Below are 22,687 nucleotides of genomic sequence, written 5' to 3'. Positions count from 1 at the left end.
GAGCTACAGAGAGGCACTTTCCCTGCATTATTAGTAAAGCAGAAATTACCATCCCTAGTCAACCAAGGAGGGAGACTGTCTCTCTTCCTCTGAGGTGACAAGCTTAAAGCTGTGTAGGCCTGGGGCAGCTGGTGGCCATCTTTGCCACCAAGCATGCTAGGGGATGATGTCAACTTGAAGGAAAGCAGAACCAAGAGACAGCAATAGGTGGCCTCTTTGGTGACATCGTCTGATGCTCTGGATCCAGCCATTCTTACAGGGGACCCTCCCTCCCACTGAGGCTCAAAGAAGTGACAAGAACCATCCAAGGTCATGCCACCAGGAAGAGCAGATGCTGGAACTAGAACCCAGGTCTTTCTAACTGCACAAGCAGGACCCTGTCCCTTGTGGTGAGCCCAAACCTATCCCCACATAGATACAGGCAAGCCTGCATGAGTCTGGCAACGTGACAGACTGGGAAGACAGAAGTCCACTACCGGATGGATCGAGAAGCCAGGGAGGGAGGGAGCTCTGAGCGAGGAAGTACGAGCCGCCGCGTAAGTCCCTGTGGTGGGGCAGAGGTGGGAATGAGTACCGGGAGGAGATGCTACTAGGACTGGTCTCAGCCCAGACACCATGGGACTGTTGTCTAGATCCGATGAAGAAATGAACTACAAAGAAAGACCAAAAAGCTGCTTCACTAAAAACTCCATAAGGCAATGGGACAAGCAACACCGCATGAGAACTGAAGCACTCTCCCCTGTAGGGTGCCCCAGAGGAACTACACAATGGGAGACGGCACCGATGAAGAGACGGCGGACTTATTTATTTATGAGACAGTCCCTGGGGATTCCCAGAGTCATGGGGGAGAACTTTATGGAATCCTGAAATCTTGTGCGAGCAGGTTGGAGTGAAAGCCACAGAAGTCTGATCACATGGTTAACGCGACCTGTTTGTGCTGCAGGTGGATAAGGCCAGGAGCGGGATATCGCTCCCTTTCCCTTCTCCCATCCAGGGACCCTGCTTCCCCTCCCTCCCTCCTTCTCATCCAGTGTATATCCAATTCTGCCCATCGCCCACGCCCACTCCCACAGCCCACCAGACAGAGCCTCAGACCCTGGATAGGAAGGGGACCAAAGGCCATCCCTGGTCCTGCCCCTTGAATTCAGGAGAGAGCAGAGCCAGGACGGGGCACCTACCTCAGTGGCAGTGACTGGAGCTTGGCTGATGCCCCTGTTGACTGAGTTCCACGAGCGGGCCGTCAGCATGCAGGCAAGCAGGGGGTAGAAATCGCCAGCTCCCAGGCGCTGGCAATACTTCTTCACCCTCTTCATATCAGTCCAGATCAGCGACTGCCAGAGGTGGCAGTAATCCAGGCGGAACTCCTCCGTGAGTACCTGCAGCAGGGGGCGACCACGGCCGGACCTGAGCCTCCTCTCCCTATCACAGACCTAGTCCCTGGCTGAGTGACCACTGTGAAGGGGGATGGATGAAGACCGTGGCTCCTGCACAACGTCTGCTTCCCCCTTGAAGTTCAGTCCAAGTTCAAAGCTACTAATTGGCCAGCCTCAGTCACAAGTGGCAGAAATTACCAAGTGCCCACCAAAATCATATTCCCCGCCCCCTCCTCGTTAGCTGTGGCCCTCTGCCTGAGCTCGGACCAACAGAATGTGGCAGGAGCTCCACTCCCAGGCTTGGCCCATGCATGCTCCTCTGAGCCCTTACGCCTCTGGCTGCAGATGGCGAGACCACCCCGAGGGAGGCCTGGGAGGCAGAGCCTCAGTCAGCCCTGCCTTTGGCCTCTATCACCCATCCAGGACTGGCACACGAGTGAGCATTAGACCTCTGCTGTGCCTGGGCATAATTCGTTCAGGGGTTACATGTGACAGCAGCTGACCTACCTTACTAACATACCCAGCATCACTGTGCCTTTCAAAGGGGGCCAAAGTTTTGGGATGTGGAATTAGGACCCTGAGGGAAGGAATAGGAGACCATAGGGAAAAACCTCCCCAAGGGCGATCTGTCTATCTCCTAGAATCAAACCAGGCCCTGGATCCCAGAATGGGCAGTGAACTTCCCAATTTCTAGGTGGAACTTGTGGCTCATCTGAACCAGCTCTGCATCCCAAGTCTAGAGGACAGAGCCCCCATCAGTTCCCAGCCCCCCTTCCTACTATACAACACCTTGTTGCTGGGGCTGAATTACCCCTCCCTGTCAAGTACCAGCTCACAACCCAGGGTCTGGTCTGGGCTGGCCTGGACTTCCCTGGGAAGCCAGGCTGTTTTATAGCTGACAAAGCACTTTCACATATGGGGACACATTCCCATGTACTCCTTACAGCAGCCCATAAAGGAGGCTTCCCAACTTCCCCTCACCGAGGAGGAAGCTAAGGCTCGGAGAGTGTATGACTGATTTGCATCTGTGGCCCATCGGGGAGTTCAGTGGGCTCTAAGCCCAGGCGGGACTAGACCTGGGGGCTGGTCAGGTGGGAGAGGCCTCTCCTACCTGGTAGAGCCCGTGGTCCAACAGGACAATCTCTACCCTTCCTGTGTCCGGGCTCTTCCGCACCAGCACATTGCCTGGGTGGGGGTCGCAGTGCACGAAGCCATTGACAAAGATCATCTCACTGTACATCTTGCCCAGGTGGCGCGAGATCTGGAAGAGAAGGGCATCGGGTGGGAGTTGATCCACATTAACACCTGTCTCAGAGGTGTCTACTCTAGTCCCTCAGTCTGGTCACTTTCAAGAGGAAGGCCAGAGGGACGAAGTGGGTCTGAGCGGTCCTGGTAAAAGTGATGGCTTGACGTTGCAAAGCTCTTGAGTTTACGCTAGAAGCTGGGTCCTCATCCAGTTCTTTCTGACTTTAGCCGCACATCCGAATCACCTGGAACCCAGAAATGCTGGGGGTGGTACCCAGACATCAGTATTTTATTTTACGTTCCCATGGTGATTTTAATACATAGCAGAGTAGAACCACTGCTCCTAGTTTTTCTGATGGCTGTAACACCCACCTCCCACACCGCCCCTCACTCCTCCCGATTTTCCTCTTCCCTATTTCTCTTATCAGTCCCTCTTCATTTTTCCCCAAAGTTGAATATGGACTGGAAGGCTGGGTTGAAGGAGTCAGTCCACCTGCCCCTCCTGCAAAGAGTAAGGCTACGGGACTGAGGACCAGGAATAGGGGACACCACCAGCTCCAGGCCAGTCCCAAGAGGATCCAGAGTCACGAGCGCTTCTCCCCTCTCCCTGCAGGCCCCTTTCCCTACACCCCTCCCCGTCAGAGCCCAGTGCTAATCTGATTTATGATGTCTGCACAGAAGAAATGACACTGGAGAGGCCGTTTAAATCATCCTGTCACTGCTGCTTTCTCTGCCGAGGCGGTCTTCTTATCTCTACTCCCTTTTTATTAAAGCTAAAAGCCTCTTCCCAGCTAGGAAACAGCTGCTGAATAGAGCCAGACCTGGGCCCACAGATGGTCTGCCTAAGGATTTCCATGGACAAAGAGATGCTCAACCCAGAAAGCTGACACCCCAGGACACTCTGCTCTTGGCATTCCTCTCAGTCTCAGCTGGACCTCATGGTCACTAACAAACATATCCCAGCCAGAGGAGAGGAGCTGGGCTCATCAGGTGGGGAACATAGAATCAGGATCTTAAGATAAAAAACTCAACTGCTTTGCCCTGGCCAGTGTGGCTCGGTTGGGCATCGTCTCATGCACCAAAAGGTTGCTGGTTCAATTCCTGGTCAGGGCATATGCCCAGGTTGTGGGCTTAATCCCTGGTAGGGGGTGTGCAGAAAGCAGCCAATCAATGTTCTGCTCTCACATTGATGTTTCATTTTCTCTCTAAAAAATCAATAAAGTATTCTTTAAAAAAAAAAAAAGTACTCAACTGCTTTCCTTGGCCTGCAAAGTCTTGCATGAACAAGTCCAGACTACCTCCCTGGTCTCATCCTGCACACTGACACTCTAACCATATTTGCTTTCTTTCTCTTCTCCAATGATCCCAGTGCCTTCCTACCTCAGGGCCTTTGCACATGATATTCCCCTCTACCAGGAACATCCTTCCATCTCCCCTTCACCTGGCTCACTCCTCTCTTTCTTCCTATCCCAGCTCAGTATCACCTCCCTAAGGAAACCTTCCCTGACCTCCCAGACTAGATGAGGTCCTCCTGCTAAACACTCATAGAATGTTGTACTTTACTTTCATGGCACGAGCTTTATTGAGGTGTGATTTACATACAAAGACTGGCTCTATTATGTACCCACTTGCCTGTAACAGGCCAAACGTAAATGTAGGACTCTACCTTCAACATAAATGAGACCTTTGTCTCTGTTGTTTTTTTGAGATGCCGTGTTTCCTGCCTCTAATGCTCATCCTAACCTCACTGATCTCCTCTGAATCAATTGTAATTGGGCCCAAAATAAATCAAGAATAACCCTACTTTAGTAACAATAGCTGTTATCCTTATTAAACACCCTAAAAGTAGGTACAACTGTGATCTCCATTTTACAGATCAAGAACTGAGAAGCATGGAGGTTTAACTTCCCCAGAGCTACTTGGCTAGAAAGGGGTAGAGCTGGGATTGAAACCAGGTGCGACCCCACGGCCTTCTCTAACCATTACTCTATACTGACTCCCACTAACCTCTGCACTCCTCAACTGGACTCTGACTTTAAACAAGCTGCTTATACTCTCAGCTTCAGTAAAATGGAAATAAAAGCAGTGCCACTGTAAGGGGCTACCGTAGGGGTAAACAAGAATATTACAGTGCTTGGAACCTAGGGACCTCCCACTGGTGCCCCTGTTGTTACTGATTCCTCGTAACACTTCTGGGAGGGCGGCAGACTAGGTGCCATTGCATCTTTTTAAGAAATGAAGAAACCAGAATTAAAGAGGTTGTCTAAAGTCCTGACACTTATCCTGTGTCACACTGTGTCCTGCCACCACGCCAGCTCTCCAGCTCCTGACGTTTTCCTTGGGTGAAATGAGTGCCTAGTACTCAGTATCTGTTGGCATCTGGATCAGGACTTGGCCCCGTGTCAAGTTCTCAGGCTCAGGCTGATATACCACTTTCGGTTACCTGGGAAAAGGGGCCCCAGCCAGAGCTGGTCCTGGGAGAGCCAGCAAGTTCCCACCTCTGTGCCCCTGAGGACCCCTTTCATTAGGTGCTTTGGAACTCCATGGAGCCATCTCTGAAAGGCTGCATTTGCCAAACCAATTGCATTTATTAAGTAATAATTCATTTTTATTTGCCAAGGACGTATATAAGGTCCAATCAGGGATCTTGATCAGCCCAAGATAAGCAGTGTAGCCAGACTGAGCTGACGGAATTCCAGCCAAAAGCAGAAAAATGACATTTCATTTAGTCTGGGCAGGCCTGTCATGGGGAGATGTACGATCTCCCTTAAGCTTTCTGAAATATTGCTAATCGCTCTGAGCCCCCTATTACTACACTGAAAGACAGCCCCCGAGGGTCTGGGGGCTCAAGATGGGGGAGTCCTTGCCCATGAGAGTGAGCTGCTGCTGCCAGAGGAAGCAAGGGTGCTGCCCATTGTAGCTCATACACACACAAGCAAAGCCCTGGAGCGGCCCTCCCCATTCCAACACCCCATCTGTCTACCCCTACCTGGGTGCCTCCATTTAGGGGCTGCTCTTGATGTTCATTTAACCAGATTTCACCAAGATAGGCAGGCATGCTTGGCAGAGACAGGAGGGAGAACCAGACTGTGCACCCAGCTTCACTCTGGAGCCATCCTGGTATTGCCACTTAGGGTGAGGGTGACCAGGGGGACAAGTCGCCTCCCTCCTCAATCTGGGTCTAAGTAAGCTGTCAAGTGGGACTAACCCTATCTGTTCCTCTTCCTCACAGGGAAACCACAAGAGTCGAGGTCAAAATGTGATCGTGTGTGGGAAAGCATTTTATACACCAGCGATTTTCAACTTTTTTCATCTCATGGCACTCATGAACTAAATACTAAAATTCTGTGGTTGATCTGACAAAAAATTAGGTATAAGTTTGGTTGATTTACAAAAAAACTAATTTTAGTAATTACCTACCTTTTTTGCTCCAAAGTTACTTTTTCAAAAATTGAGGTGCCTATACTTGCATATAAGGATTTCTGGTACCAGAAACTTACCAATCAGATGCAACCTTATTATGTGACAGGACCAATAAGATACAACTCTATTATATGATCTATATATTTATGGCTCAAGTCAGGGCATTCACACAGAACTGCTATTGTTGTGTTGGCTGTTGTCATTTTTTTGACAATCTCAGGGAAAAGAGGTCAGTGTCCCTAACTAAGTAGTCAGGTATTGCACATTTTAAAAATTATTGTGGCTCAGCAGCTGAAAATCACTGCACTACACTGTAAGACACACCAACATGTTAGTTTGTAATGGGGTAACTTATTATTTTAAACTTGGAAAAAGATATACCCATTATCACCATCAAAGTGAATTTTCAGAACATTAAAAACATGACCCTCGTACAACTATAGAATGAACCCATGTTGAAGATTATTTAACTCGTCAACAAAGAACCAAATATGAAGGCAGAGTGGTTCAAAGAGAATTTTGAGGGACCAGGTGTTCACGGGTATTTAAAAAGGAATAAGAGCCTGAGCCTCGTGAGTTAGATACAAAACTGGTTACTGTCCTACAGGGCAATCAGAACCGCTGGGGTTATCTTTTCTACTGGGCAGAAATTATTTGCATCTCTACAGGATAAGATCTACCAGTTGACATATAACTTCAGCCTGAGCCAGTAATTAATTCTTCAATGGCAAAGTCTAACAAAAGTACATTCCCCTAAATATTAAAGAATCCTTCAGTGGACCACGACACTCAAAATTACTTTTAAAAACACACGGACATTCTTGACCTTATTTCTAAATTGTGGGTAATTTTTCTTTACATCTGTCACAGTTGTACTAAACAGCCTCTGGGAACAAATTTGCCCAGAAAAGGGCAGCCAGCCCCCTCCAACTCACAAAGACATCAAGGGTCCCAGGAGACAACTAAGGCCATCACTGGGCACACAGCCCTCTCTCCTGCCCCTTCCATAATACTTTAGCTATGTCTCGTGATTAAGAACCATTGAAAATAATGCTGTAATGCACCTAAGGGTCCAGATGTCTCTTCAAGATATTGATTTCATTTCCTTTACATACATATACAGTAGAATCACAGGATCACATGGTAGTTCTAGTTTTAGTTTTTTGAGGAACCTCCATACTGTTTTCCATAGTGGCTATACCAATTGACATTCCCACCGAACAGTGTACAAGGGTTCCCTTTTCTCCAGATCCTCACCAACACTTGTTATCTCCTGTCTTTTTTATAACAGCCACTCTAACAGGTATGTGGTGATCTTGCATTGTGGTTTTGATTTTCATTTCCTTGATTAGTGATGTTGAGTACCTTTTCATGTACCTGTTGGCCATGAGTATGCCTTCTTTGAGAAAATGTCTACTCTATTCCTCTAAGGCTTCCCCTTGCCCTGTTAATGACGGTATCTGCATAAAGACAGGACGTGACACCTCTCTAGGGTAGTAACACTAACATTCTGTGCCAGGCACTTGACATGGACTCCCAGCCACCTTCTGCAGTAGACAGGTAACAGAAGCAAAATTCCAAAGGGGGAAAAGCTTGGTCCCCTGGCCAGCAGTTAGTAAAACCAGGATTCAAACCCAGGTGGCCTGACTCCAGAAAACAAGCTCTCAATCACCAGGCCATCCTGCCTTCCACTCACAGGGAAGCTCCTGCCTGGAGGCCGGGGCAGCACCAAAAACCTCCGAAGGTCCCCACAGCATCCAAGAAGTCATTCCATTTGGAGAAGAGTCTCAGAGAAATCCAGGGCTGTTTGTCTTACCAAAAACACACTGCTAATTAAAGCCATAGTACAGCAATTTTTAGAGAAAAAGTTAGCAACAAGTCTTTTAATTGTTCCACGTGAAAAGGATGTGCCACTCATGTTAAGTGATTTCAGTAATTACACAAGGCCTTTATTCTCTAACAGTAAGTGTGGGGGGGGGGGGGGGGGAGCCAGGAATCTATAAGAAGTGTGAGTAAAGAATTAATTTAGTAAATAATATGTAAATCAAGGAGTTATTTTTAGATTTTTCTTAAAACTTGAATTGGCTGAAAGTACTTCAATTATTCTATAATTGCATGGATTAATTTATTCCCACCCCCAAGGGTAAGTCTACTTATGTTCTCGGGGAGTGTCATGGAAGCAAGGCCAACATCTCTGAAAGAAACAAGAGGGTGGTGTTGCAGGATATTAATAATCACACAAGTAGCCTGGTATTAAGTATAAGGAAGTTAATAATTCAAACTCTCCGCCTATCCGCCCGGTTTCTTCCCAGGCTTCTTCCGGCAGAACAACATGAAAGGAGAGACCATGGCCTAAAGTATTTTCCTCTCTCCACCCCCACGTTTCCCCCGGGAACCACCCCTGGGACATATAAGCCTCCACTTACTTGCTGCCGCCCAGCACAAGGCCACATCTATTCATGGAGTGGTCGATCTGGGACATCCTGAATGCGGAGGCACTGGGAACCTCTTCAACCTCACGCAGTGTTGGAAGGAAGGAGAGGTGCCGGGTTAACTACAGGAAACGGAGGATTACTCTAATCTTGGAGCTTCTGGGTACTTAGTGAAAGTCCCTCTAGATTAGCCTTGAACAGGGATGTCACCTGAGAGACTCAAAGCGCTATGGCTACCGGAGGGACTGGGAACAGGTCCAAAGGGCCATGACTATTGGAAGAGACCAACAGCTGTTCACATGTGACATTCCCAGCCTCCGGCAACAGCTCACTCCAAAGAAATACTTCCACATCTTCCACCTGACCTGGGCCAATGTGATACGCGGGAAAGGGGTTCTTCCCAACCTGTTTCCCCTTCTTCTGGCAGGTATTTTCTGTAGCACCACAGAGTGGGCCGAGGGCCGGAATTCCAGTGTAATTGCGTGTTGAGTGGATACTGTGGACACTGTGCCAACTACGCGGTGTTTCAATCGCCAAACAGACCCCCAGGTTACTGTTGTACCCACTCGACAAGAGGCTGGAGCTTCCAGAGGGTGAGTAGCTCCAACAAGGCGGCACGGCTGGCAAGTAGCAGAGGCAGCACCAAATCCAGGAAGGTCGAGTCCAGAGGGATGCTGGTCCCCACTGCTGACACCTCTGCTACTGGGGAAATGAATTTCCAGGAACTCGTCTGATGCCCTGGACCCCTCCAGTATCCCTGAGCCTCTCAAGATTTGGTCCAAGAAGTTACGGAGGGGAGGATGACGTGCGGTGTCTTCTTTCTAGTGATCTCAGTAACTAGGGTCTGGGTGCCTCTGCAGCTTCTCTTCCCTGGTCCCTGAGCAACTCCCTCTACAGAGCCAGAGAGGCCCAGTCAGTAGGCAATGGTGGTCTGAGGGGACAAGGGGAAACTCTAAGGAGATGGGGAAGGGAAGTCACCATTTACTCAACTGAAAACCGTCACTCAGACAACAGAGGTAGGTGAACAGGAGGGGAGCAAAGAAGAGTCTCAAAGCTTCTATGGAGGGAGACACACCCCTGTGAATAATAACCCCATGAATTATAAATGACTTTTTATTTTTTACAGAGCTTGTGAAGTCTGCACAACAGCCCTGTACAGATAAGGGACTCAGACCACAGAGGCCGCAATTGAGGGCCCTGGCACCTCCGAAAACGGGAGTCAGGAGCCTAAAGAAGGAGGATTAGTGGAAAGACTTTCAAAGTAAGAGCTAAACCCCTAGCTCCCCTTCTGACCCTGAAAGGAGGGAGAAGACGACAGGCTCTGGAGGCCACACCACATACCAGGAGGGCCATCCGAGGACAGAGAACTGAATCCAAATCCACACAGTGACCAGTGGGAGCCCCTGCCCTCTTCCCCAGCTGGCTCCCAGGCCTCCAAAACAGACAGGCTGGAGTCTCTGGAAACCCCCATTCCTGTGCCCACCCCCATCCTGCACAGACTGCAGATGTCCACCCACCAGGCCTCCAGGCCTCATCCTGCCAACCCAAAACTTGAGACTCTGTCACCTTTCTCTTGGCTAATTTCACGCAAATTCAATTGGGCCTCAGCCCCGGCTGGGTCTTAAATACATACTCACTGAAATCCAATTAACCTTCGATAAAGGGCTTACAATCAATAGTGGTCCTGTGGCTTGAGGAGGCTCCATCCAGCCTGGGAACGCACTCCTGCCCGACCTTTACTTTTAATGAAATCAATGGCAGTCACTGTCACCAGCTCTTAAAGTCACTGGCAAATATGATCATCGAGTGAGGCCCTCAGTAATATCTGCTGCTGGGCTCAGAGATACAAGCAAACAAGGGCCCCTGCAGGCTGCTGGCTCCCCACAGCTCTGCGTTCTCTGGCAGGTGAAGGCACCTAGGCAGAGTTGCCTTGTGCCTGGAAGTGCAAAACATCCCAGGTGCCCAGGCCCTCTGGCCTTGTGGTAGGTGGTTCCTGAACTTCATTGAGTATCTGAACCCACCTGGGGAGTTTGTTAAAATGCAGATTCTTCAAACCTTCCCACCCAAGATTCTAATTAGTAAATTTGGGGTGGGCCCAGGGATCTGCATTGTTAAATAAGCCTCCCAGTGATTCTGAAATGGATGGCTCAAGTCCTAGCTCCCAGCAAGCTGACAATCACTGCTCTCTCAAATACCCAAGCAGGAGGTACCCTTAGAGTCCAGCTAATACAAAACCCTCAATAAGAAAATTGAAGCCCAGAGAGAGAGAGTGATTTGTCCAAGGTCACACAGTGAGCCACTGGCAGAGCTGGAGTTTGAACTCAGGTCTCCTGCTGCCTAGCCTGGCATTTCCCTACCCACGCCTATTGGGAACGGGTTACTTAAACTGGTCTTGAGGTCCTCACATGCTAGGCCCAGTGGGGCTGGGATGCTGCAGGGTGGGAGGGCCTCTTCAAAATGCACTGGGAGTGACTCAACAAGTAGTTGGAAGGGTCTGGAGCCCCCTCACCCACCTCAAGATTCCTTCTAGAGCCTCTCCCTGCTGAGCCCCACCTTCCTGCTGAGTCACCAGCTTATAACAGTCAAGATGCCATTAACCACCCTACCCCCCAGGATTTGGCCCTTGTCACTCCTATCTGTCCCTTATATTTCCCTCCTCAAGGTACACATATAGGCAGGCTGTCTTCAGGAGGAAAAGTCATTCCAGGGATCATTCTCTGAGTCCCACAGTCCTAGGAGGACTTTAGAATCTCAGAAACCTGAAAGAAACTTTCAGTAATATGGAGTCTTTCATACTGCGTGTGTGCACACACACACATACACACACACCACCACCACCACCAGTCTTCCATGAAGCCTGTGGCTTTGATATTGATTGGTAAGAGACATAACAGACTGATTTCTACAAAGTAGGGCGTATTGCTGGTCTACTCCCAACATCACCAGTGGTCCACCACAACACAGTAGAAGCCCATGGCCCACAGCCTCCTGTCCAGCTGGGGGCTTCTGTGAAAGTATTTAATGATATCATCTCGGATTACAAAGAGCTTCCTGGGTCATACGTACACTAGAAGCCAGGGGCAGGGGATAAGGAATTAGGGAATTGACTCCCTAGGAATCCCTAAGGAATTAAGACAGTATCATAAGGGTAGACCCATAGGCCAAAGGAAGAGAACAGAGCTTCCAAAAAAGACCCACAGCAGACTGACAACAAAGATGACAGACCCAAAAGACTAGCCTGTATGATTCCATTTACATGATGTTCAGTAGTGAACAAAAGTGGTCTATGGTGACAGACGTCAGGGTGAGGGTATGGTCTGGGAGAGGGTATGAGGGAGCCTGCCAGGGGCTGGAAACTGAATTTCTCCCTGGCTAGTGATTACGTGCTATATCCACATGAAAACTCACTGAGGTGTACCATTACGATCTGGGGCCTTACATAAGTTAGGTCTGATCTCTGATTCTTCCTCTGCACAATGGAGACAATAAGACCTCCCTCCTAAGGTTCCAGGGCAGAAAGGGCCTGGCCCAGGGAGCCAAGGAGTCAATCAACACTCACTGTACAAGGAACTAAAGGAGGAATGAACAGAGCCCAACAATGGCAATGATCATGGAAACAACAATAATGAACCAGCTGCCAATCTGGAGCCCTAACCACACGCCAGGCGCTGTGCTAACACAGCTTGTGCACTAACTCAGTCCTCGCATCTCTGTCACTTGGAACAACGTCCGTATGAAATGGACAAAACAACCCTTGGTGTAAGCTAGAGAGAGAAGGGTTGCAGTCAGATAGCGCCTGCGTAGCCCGTGGTTTCTCGGTCAGTACTCTGATGTGGCCGTCAACCCAGTGGCCCAGATTCCACTGCAGTCCAAGGCAAGCCCTTGGGAGGGAGATGGAGAAGGGAGACAAGTAAGGACTCCGAAGTCATATAGACCTGGGTTCTAATCCCGGCTCTGCTTCTGCTAGCTGTGTGAGGGTGGGCAAATGGTTTAAGCTCTCTGAGCTTTAGCTTTCTCATTTGTAAATGGGGTTAACAATATATCCTTAGCATGACAGAGGTAAGGAGCAAAGATTATATGTGTCACATGCTTGGCACATATTAGTAGCATATAATAATTATTGTTTGTTATTGTTTTTCCCTAATCACTCCGATATCAGCTTGCCCAACTAGGCATGTCCACAGAAAACAGAAAACCAACACTCTACGCCAGCCCTGCCTCACAGAAGCCAACCGAGGGCATGAGGCTGGCTTATTTACCAACCCACAGATTTACAGTATGTCAACAGAGGTTCCGCTCTGCACAGAACACTGGCCTGGTCTGCATGGCAGAGACAGGAGCGGATGAGATTAGACCCCCAGGGCACCACCCTGCCTCAGCTCCCACCGGCCACCTCCAGCCCAGCTGTCCCCTCTTCCCAGGCACCTCGCTCAGCCACAAGCAAGCATCTACACCAGAGCACATCTCTGTTTGTACTTGTCTTTGAAATCCAAACTGCCTCTGGTTAAATGCCGTTACAGCCCTAAGCTCACTGGATCTAAAGAGATTAATAGATTTGGGGGTGCTGCCTGAATGAAAATCCCACTGCAGCTGGCAGTAACTAAATGCCAGTAACCTGGGAGTGAGGTGACGGGGGGGACCGAGTGAGGCCTCTGGGATCCTTCCCAATCAGCAAGCAGAGCCCCTGCTTCCCTTTACGGCTGTTCAGAAAAAGCCAAAGGTGACCCCTTCCCTTTTTCCACTGGATCCAAAGACTTTGTCCTCAAGAGTCCTAGTGGGCAAAGGACTCCTAACTAGATGCAGGATGTACCCCTACCCCAACCAACAGGGGGCAAGATGGGCAAGCAGGCCGCTCTGCCCACCCTCCCTGACTAGCCCTAGAAGCCGACAGCAGGGGCAGCAGGGGCAGAGGCCCCGCGGTATGCTACTGGCCTGTGGCCTCAGGAAAGATATTTGCTCGCTCTCTCTGAACTTTTCTCCCTATCTGTAAAGGGGAGGGCTGAATTGGAACAGTGGTTTTCTCATCCTTTGTCTCCAAGCAGACTCTTCCAGGAAAGCCCAATGGTTGTGTATCAAACTCCTTAAGGAAGGGAATTGTGTCTGGTTCCCCTCCAAACCTCCACACCTAGGACACCGCAGGGACTGTAAAAATGATGAGTGTTGTTGAAAAGTATAAATCCACCCCTAACTGTGGGACCCTATGGTGATAAGAAGAAAATGTAGTACAGGTCCCACCACACTAGCCAGCTTTCCCTGAGACCAACGTGTGGGAACAGAAGCCCCTTTCTTCCTGAAGTGGAAACAGCTGGCCACTGCCGTCCCCTTTTGGCCTGATACCTTGAGATCTGGAGAGGCTCAGGGAGAACGGAGGGCGGGGAGGGGGAGAGGGTTGTGTCCAGGCCCCAAGAGGCAGAAGGACTAAGTCACATGAATTTCTCACTGTTGTTGTCTGTGGCCACTCAGCCTGTGGAGCTTGGATGGTACAAGAAGACAGGTGGCAGTCACCTGTCCAGAAGGAGCTGTAAGGAGGGGCTCAGTGCCTGCATCCCTCTGCGTGCTGCAACCCTAGCTTTAGGGGACAGGGGAGAGGGCTGTAACAAATGACTTGGAAGGATGCTCTGTACTCAGATTTTACAATGCTTCAGACAACAAGCCCCATTTCAGGGCAGTGAGACCTCACCTTCACACACCTGCCCTTCCTGGGCAGCCCCAACCAAACACGTGTCCCTAACACAGCAGCCATGAGCTCTCAACCTCACCTCGTTGACATCAATCTTGTTCCTCTCCATGTAGTCTCTGTCGTTGACCTGCCCACCATCCAAAAACTCCATCAGAAGGACCCGCTTGGTGGACAAATCCCAGTAGATTTGGGGGACCTGGAACAGGAAAGGGCAAGTGAGAACAGTCTGGGGGACTGGGAGCTGGGTGACAAAGGCCACCAAGAGGCACAGCGAGCCAGACAACAGCAGACACTCCTCCCAGGAACAGGAGAGAAGGCCTGAGAGGGACCTCAACAGTGACAAGTGGGAAAGAGGGAGGCAGGACAAGAGAGAAGGGCAGGCTGCCCACCAGCCATGCCCCCGGCCACCTCCTCTAGAGACAACTCATGCTGGGGAACAGAGAATGGCTTCCCTGCTCTCCTTGGTGCCTTCCAGCCACAACTAAAAGCCAAAACTAAAATTGGGACTTAGGGGAAAATGTGTGGAACCTCTCATACCTGAGCAAGAGTTGGTGTTAAAAGCTATTTCCCTCTCCCACCAGGCCCATTTCAGGCTCCTGACAAGAATCTCAACCCTCTGCCTCAGTTTCTACACCTGAGTAATTGGTGTATTGTACCTATGTGTGAATGTATAAATGGATGAATGAATGGATGTTTACTGGATGATAAATATTTCGATCAGGAAGTCATGAGTTTTCTCATGCCCATTTCCTATAAGACCCTGTGGCAAACAATGCTGGGTCCTAACCCAACACCTATTCCCAAACCTCCTCTTTCCCAGAAACAGGAGAAACTAAATACTTTCCCGGCCTGCCTTGCAATAGTTTGACCATGTGGCACAGTTCTGGCTTATGAGACATAGTGGAGGTCTGCTAGGGGGTGTGGAAAGGTTTTTATTTTCTAGATAAGAAAAGGGGTGTTTGTAGATGATGCAACTCTTCTTACATTTCTCTTCCTACATTTCTCTTCCTACCTTAAAGTGAATGTGATACATGGAGCTGCAGCAGCCATCTTGCAACATGAGGAAAAGGTCAAGAAAATCAGCGATGCCAGCCCTGATATAGTTAAACCACTAAGACGATCAGCAGTCAACTTCTGTGAGCCTTCCTGCTATGCAAGGAAAATAAATCCTTTTTGTTTAAGACCCTCTAAGTAGGGCTGTCAGTTACCTGTAGACAAATGCATTCCCAAATGATACGCTCTCCAACCCCCTCTGACTCTGAGAATACCCAATAGCCAAAAGGAGAAAAGATTTCCCCAAGAATAGGTGAAAGATTGGACTGCACCAAGGACTGCTGGGCTGCCATGTGAGTGAGTGACACCCAGCAGTCCCACCACAGCTAGGAAGGAGGAATTACCAGAGAGCAACACGCCATGTCTCCCCAACTACTTGATGGTTTATTTCTACTTACAAATAAAGAAACAAGGGCAGCTAATTCAAGTGTTTGGGGGAATAAGGACTTTCCCTCATCCTGACCCCCAAACTCATCTAGCAGTAAGATAACAGCCCTGACGTCAAAAAACCTGCTCCCTGGTCCTAGTTCTTCTAATAACTGTTGTGACTTAGTCTGGCCCCTGACCTCCTCTATGCCTCAGTTCTCATTAGAAAGGAGACTGTTCCTGCCCATCTCAATAAGGAGCTTTGAGCATAACTGGGGCCATATACAAGTATAATGCTCTGGGCTCCCTGGAACAAAGGTTTCAATGGCAATCAAAGTGTCATTCTGGTTTGCTACTTTCCTGCAGCTTTTGCCATTTGAAAATCTGGGCCAAGAGAGAAATCCGTGACTCTCTGTTACTTTGAACTTAAAATTCAGTTTTGCTTGGCATTTTTCAAAAGGTATCTTTAAAAATATAAGTGAAAGTCTGCTGTTGTTGTTCATGGCTTCCAAGTGCAAGAGACATGTTTTGGGGTTCAGTTCTTCCCTTGGTGCATCTGGAATGGAAGCTTGGCAGTAGGCACCTGGAGCTCTGCAGACAGATAGTCAGACCCCCATCTGACTACCTGGGGCAACGTGGAAACAGCCATGAAAGAATTACTGATGGAAAGAGAAATCCAAAGGCTGGAGACTTTCCAGGCTTGTCAACCAGGGTCATGGGTGTGCTGGGACTCCCCCTCCACCACCTTTCCCACACCTCCTCCCAAATGCAACCATCCCAGTCTCACAGCAGAATGTGCCCCTTGCTTCAGCTGCTTAGATCTGGGGTGACAGAGATATCAAACCTGGGAGATTGAGGCATTTGTAATGGGAGCTCAGCGAGGACATTGCCCCTGGAGGGATGTACCATGGAAATGACTGCAAAATGCAAAACTGTTCCCTGCTCACTTAGGAGAAGCTTGGCTTGACCTGGGGACTTGCCCCTAAATCACCATGTGGGCAGGAGGTTTAGGGTGTGAGGTGAAATTCACTTCACCCAAACACCCATGTAGCACCACCAATCCTTCCCCTGCTTCTTCTATCAAGGACAGGAAAGATGAAAGACACAAATTTTAAAGTGGTAACAAGAAGAACTACTGTCCCAGCCCCAATAAAACTAAACCCTGGGAGGCTCATGACCAGGGTACCTGCTGACCCCACAGGCAGGGTCAAGCCCTGGCGACTGGGACCTCTGAGTCCAGGGTCTCCTTGTCACAAAGCAGAGGTCCCGCTCCTGTGGCCTCTATCTGCTCCCACACTGGGGCCAGTCCTGACCCCAAGAAAGAGAGCCCAAACTATGGAAAGTTCCAGCTAAAGACCCTGGGCCTGTCTCACAGCCTGGCTTCTGCTCTTTTCCTGTGTTTTGGTCAGAACACTGTGAAGCAAGGCCTGGCTTGTTTGGGGCAGGGCCACAGCCCACACCACCCACACCCAGCAGATCAGAGCACAGACTCAGAGCAGACTATCCAGCCAGAGCCCTGCTGTGTCTCCTCCAAGCTGTGTGACCATGGTTATGTTTTATCACCTTTCTGAAAGCCAGTTTCCCTACCTGTAAGAGGGTGATGACAATTACTATGGAAGCAACACTCCATCCTTCCTAGTAGCACCTGTGGAGTCCTGGTGCTTAACAGGGAAGCACTCGCCTAGTAGCTGCCAGACAGGCCTCAGCTGCCATGTGACAGCCACACAGTTTCACATGTGGTTCTGATACACAACCAGAACTCAGAGTTCATGGTACAGACAGTTCAGCATAATTCAGATCTTCCCCACAAACTACTACACTGGCAGAAGAGCACAGTGGTTTAACACGAAGGCTCTGGAGCTGGCTGCCTCCATTCAGAGCCTGCCTCTGCCCTTTCCCAGGAAGCTGTGTGACCTTGGACAAATGGTTCCTTCTCTCTGAGGCCCAGTTTTCCCATTGGTGACATGGGGCTAATACTGGCATCTCCCTTGTGGGGCTGTTAAAGGAGTAAAGTTTAAACACATCTAATGCACTTTAAAAATTGTCTAACACAGCATAAGCATGTAAAAATCATAACTAATATTAATTATTGTACATCACTGGTTCTTAGTCTTTGAGATTCTTAGGAAGCGATGGCACTTCTCCAAAAGCATGCACAAGGTTTTTCCACAGCCTGGAGAGGCCCAGGCTCCTGACCTCGTGCTGGGAAACCATGGACTTGGGATGGTGAACACACAATGCAGTATACAGAGGATGTATTACAGAATTGTACCCCTGAAACCTATATAATTTTATGAACCAATGTCACCCCCAATAAATTCAATAAAAATTTTTTAAAAAAGAAAAGAAACCGTGGAGTGGCCCTACTCAAGGGGATGACACCACCTCCCATCCCCACCCCCATGTGTAAAGCTACACACTCCCATCTCTTCCAGTCCCAAATCCTGTGGTTATAAGGCTTCTCCCTCCTACTTGTGCTAAGTGTCCCCCAGGTCAGTCACAGACCTCCCTGTTTGTCCTGTCCTTCCCCCAGCACACACTCCGATGCAAATCCACAAACGCCCTGGTCTTGACCGTTCAGCCTGGCTGCCTCCTCACACCCCCTGTCTCCCCAACATCACATTTGCATTCGGTCCTTGTCTAAGGCTCAGAGATTTATAGCATGGGGCTGAGGTTATTACACCCCACTGGAAGATGCCTCGCGCACGGAGAGGTAAATTCTTGGCTGAGGCTTAATTACGCACAGATGTTGTGATGGGGTGCCAGTGTGCAAAAGCAATCTATCTCCAGTTTTAAGAGCTGAACTGGGTTTGCAGCGCTCAAAATTCGCTTCCCACTTGTTATTTGTTTAGGCAAAATTAATTACTCAAAAGCCTTGATGCTACCGTTGTCTTAGGAATGGGTGTGCAGGTTTTAGAAGCAGCGGGTCAAATCTATACGTTAATTATTTATCCATTTGGCATCCTCGTTTCAAAAATGTGTGTTATTATTATTATTACATGTCTTGGTCTGGCAGATGCTAGTTGGCCCCAGCCAGGGGACAATTTTGCTGTTTCCATGGGAACAGAGGAGGAGATGGTTCTGTTTGTCTGCCTCATAGTTCTAGCTCTGAAGAGCACCCCTGCCGGGTAAGAGGCAACAGAATGTCCTCAGCCGAGTACCAGAGTTGAAGTCAGAAAAGCTGGGTTGCAGCCCGAGCACCCCCACTCTGACTGCTGTCTGCAGCATGGAATGACGGTTGACGGAGGATTCAATGCCATCGTGCCTGCATAGTGCTCAGTGCAGTCAAAAGAAACATTCAGTAAATACTGCCTACCCCCTTGTAAAACCAACACTTCTTGGGAGGCCCCTCTGAGCTCCATATCCAGGGTGGAATTAAGTACGTCCTCCTGGCCATCCACAGAAACATGGATAAGTCAGTCTCTGTCATCGCATGACCAACCTGTACTATAACAACACATTTGTGTGTCTGTCCCCCACTAGATGGGAAGTTTACCCAGGCAGGAGCCAACCATCTCTTACTCACCTATACATGCCTCAGCTCCTAGCAACGGAATCCGGATATGCTCAATCAATGTGGAATAAAGGAGTGAAAGAAATGGAATATGTAAGTGAAAGCCTATTTTAGACTCCACAGCATCATGCTAGTTAGTTAATATTATTACCTGTCTGAGAGAGCCAAGTTTTCACTGAACTGGTGATTTCAACGTCAAGACTGGGGCAGCGTTACCAGAGCTAGTCTGCACGTCTGGATTTACAGACACAAGAGGGTCTGTGTGTCCATGTCCATGGTGGCAGCTGAGAAGAAGCCAGTCAAGCACACTTGGGATATCCAGACAGACCTGACTCCCAACTCAAAGGGCTCAACTTTGCCAGTGGCTATGCCTTCCACCTAAACCAATGTGTCAAGATGCTATACCACAGCTGTGGCTTTTCCTCCCATGAGCCAGACTTTTTGATTCTTAGGTAGCCAGTGTAGACACACCCCTAGTCTCCCACCTCTGTTAATCAATCCAGAAAGCAGAAGTATAAACACTACCTCCATTTCTCATGATGTCTCCCAAGCCACATGAGCACCATAGTCCCGAGCAAGAGACCCATTCAATGTCCTGAGATACCCTCTCCAAGAGGGGTGTTGCCTGACAGCTCTGGAAAAGCTCCTAAGGGCTTTGTGACATCCCCTCTCACATTCTCCAGGCCTCCTGGGTTAAGAGAGAAGGGTTGATCTCTTCTGAGAGTTAAAAGTCAACCTCTCTATATAGACTACCACAGGGTCCCACCCCCTGCCCCATGAAGAGGTGGCCCTGGGTAAATGGATCCAAACTCTGCTAAGGATAAAATGCTTTAGAATAGCAATGTTGATGCACATCTCAATCCAACCCCTATGTGCCCTGTGAAGAACATCAGGACAGTCCTCAAGGACCAGCTCCAGTGCCAACTCCTCAGCAGCACCTTCCGGCCCTGACCAACCGCAGGAGTCCCTTCTTCTGAATCTCTGGAGCACTTACCAGCAGGGCCTCTCACAAAGCCGCAACTTTGAACTGTCTGCTATGTTTCCCACAGTAAGTGTCTTCTATTATACAGGCAGTTCTACTCTAATGCTTGAAAACACAAATCTGTTCCAATGCTAGTGACATATCAGGGAACAGTCTGATCATAGTACGAATTTTGCATTTGTTTATGGGCACTATCATCCACGAGAGATACCACGTGAACACAAAAAGCTGCACCTGGCGGGGCAGCACCACATAGGAATATACAAGACACGCATACCTCAAATGACACCACATATGATCTGTGTCACACCCACCCACACCTAGTGCCACAACTTTCCTTCCGGTTTCAGATGGCCCTCCTTCCACCACCTGGCAATGGCTCACAAGTGGCAACTCTTCTGATGTGCACTTCCCAAGCAGGTGTCAAGGTGAAGCAGGAAGGCTCTTGCTCTGATGCATGTGGCTGAACTGTGGTCTTAGGTATTTCATAGCTATTTAACATGTGTGAAACTATGCTACCGTTTTTGTTTGGGTTTTTTTGTGTGTGTTTTTTTAAAATATATCTTTATTGACTTCAGAGAGAGGAAAGGAGAGGGAGAGACAGACAGAAACATCAATGATGAGAGAGTCATTGGGGATCGAGCCTGCAACCTGGGCATGTGCCCTGACCAGGAATTGAACCTCGATCTCCTGGATCCTAGGTCAATGCTCTAACCGCTGAGCCACGCCCGGCCGGGCTATGCTACCGGTTTTATTAGGTTCCTATATTCTTTTATTCTCCGTGTCCCTGGTCATGTTTTTTAGTGTTTTAAGCATAATCTCTTTTCCCCATAAGCCTGTGGTTTATGTTGTGTGATTTTACATACTGTGGGTATTTCTAAGAACACATACATTGTGTTATAGCGGAACTGACTGTACAGTAAATGAGCTAATTTAATATACATAAAGTGTTAGGAACAGTGCCAGAGTGCAGGAGCATTAACTATCATCATCATCACCATCACCATCCCCACTACCACCACCACCACCACCATCAGCAGCACCATAACCCCATTTTTCATCATCATCATCATCATCACTATCAACCCATGTTTCATAGAGGCAGAGACCACAGCTCACAGGCCCTAGGGTAGCATTCAGTGTCTTGAAACTGTAGATAATTCAATAAACATCTGTTTGAGTGACTGACAGGTCAACAATAACATTTGGTATTTCTTTGTAATGTTGCCTTCAAGGACTTTACTGTGCATCACACAGAACGATGTCTCCACTCATGTCCTGCCAGGGGGGATGCTAGGGGCCAGGGCCAGTCCTCTCCTGTACTCTCCCACCAGACCATGATGTCCTCATTGCTCTGCCCCTCCTACCTTTAAGAAGTCAAAGTGCTTGAGCATTTGGGCCACTTTCTCCGCGTTCCTCCCTTCATTAAGGAAATCCAGCTCCAAAGGCAGGTTCTTCTTAGCTTCATCCACCAACCACATGAACTCAAACTCTGGAAACAGCTGCTTGACAGCCAGGACGAGCACCTGAAATCCGCCAGACATGCCATCAGTCAGCTCATGGCACCCCACCTAGGCACCCTGCCCTCCTGCCTGGGTCTAAATGTTGACAGTTCACCAGGTCTCCCCTAGAGTAATAGCGTAAGGGTGGGTGGGAAAACTGCTCCCCTGGGGCCCATTGCTATAGTCCAAATCCAAGATGATAAAAAGCCAACAGCCGCCCGCAGTAACAAAAACCATCATTTGCTGAGCGCTCCCCTCATGCCCAGCACTGGCTCAGCACTTTACTAAGCTTCTCCACTTCCTCTTCACAACTCTGGGAGGTACACGGTATACACTCTTATCATCTCTCCATTTCACAGATGAGGAATTTGAGGCTCTGAGAGGTTATATGATTTTTCTGAATTTGCCCAGCAAGGAAGGGCAGAAACAGAATTCCCCTTGGGTCCACCCAGCCCCCACACCCTTGCTCTGAAGCATGTGGCTGAATTGCTGCCTTTGCTGCCCCAGACTTCATGGTCCCGCTTACAAAGGGCTGGAGTGCGCTGCCACCCTGTCACTGCGTTTTTATTTATGTCTTAAACAGAGTGGTTGGTACCTGAGCATTTATAATGTTACTGTCTATGCTTTTTGTACATCTAAACTATTTTGTGATAAAGTTTTAACTGGAATAAGGAAACAAGGTTGGATAAGACAAGAGGAGTAAGAGATAAGGGATTTGACCACTTGGATGAAAAGCTTGGATTTTGACAATTTGGCCCCACTATGGATTTTTGAGTGAGGATAGGATGAAGAAGGGAGTTTTAGAAGACTTGTCTGGAATTTCAGTTGTCAGTTTAATGAAGTGAAATTAAATGTCACTGGCAGGGAACAGGAGTCCAGTGGCATCTGCAGAGCACACCCGGGCCCCTCCATGGACAGGGACTCAGTTCTGAGGCTACCTCACCACTGGAGCTCTGGATCTGAGACAGTCTCACAAGTTCACAGACAATATCTCTGCAGTGGGTAAGCAAGGTTGACACCTGGGACGTGGGAGATATTCCAGCATTCCAGGAGGGAAACACAACAGGCAACTCTCTGGCCCTCCAATAAGCCCTCCTGTTAGGGTTCAAGGTCGGGC

General features: G+C 48.9%; 1 protein-coding gene across 5 annotated transcripts in view; it reads right to left on the bottom strand.

Moving 5' to 3' along the window:
• The window catches only part of ADCK1 (aarF domain containing kinase 1), a 98,423-nt gene that overhangs the window by 7,368 nt on the left and 68,368 nt on the right, over positions 1-22,687 (bottom strand). For 3 of the 5 annotated variants that reach the window (XM_081145135.1, XM_081145139.1, XM_081145136.1), the window contains 4 exons: positions 21,436-21,594; positions 14,233-14,349; positions 2,485-2,634; positions 1,179-1,376 (listed from right to left, as the gene is read on the bottom strand). In XM_081145135.1, coding sequence (XP_081001261.1) covers positions 1,179-1,376; positions 2,485-2,634; positions 14,233-14,349; positions 21,436-21,594 — 624 coding nt within the window. The remainder of the gene's footprint in view (positions 1-1,178; positions 1,377-2,484; positions 2,635-14,232; positions 14,350-21,435; positions 21,595-22,687) is intronic. The other 2 variants (XM_081145137.1, XM_081145138.1) reach the window with 2 other exon arrangements.

This window comes from Miniopterus schreibersii (genome assembly GCF_964146895.1).
Source record: "Miniopterus schreibersii genome assembly, chromosome: 1".
Taxonomy (NCBI): Eukaryota; Metazoa; Chordata; class Mammalia; order Chiroptera; family Miniopteridae; genus Miniopterus; species Miniopterus schreibersii.
Note: the sequence above shows the minus strand (reverse complement) of the source record. Positions and strands in the feature narration are given on the sequence as shown.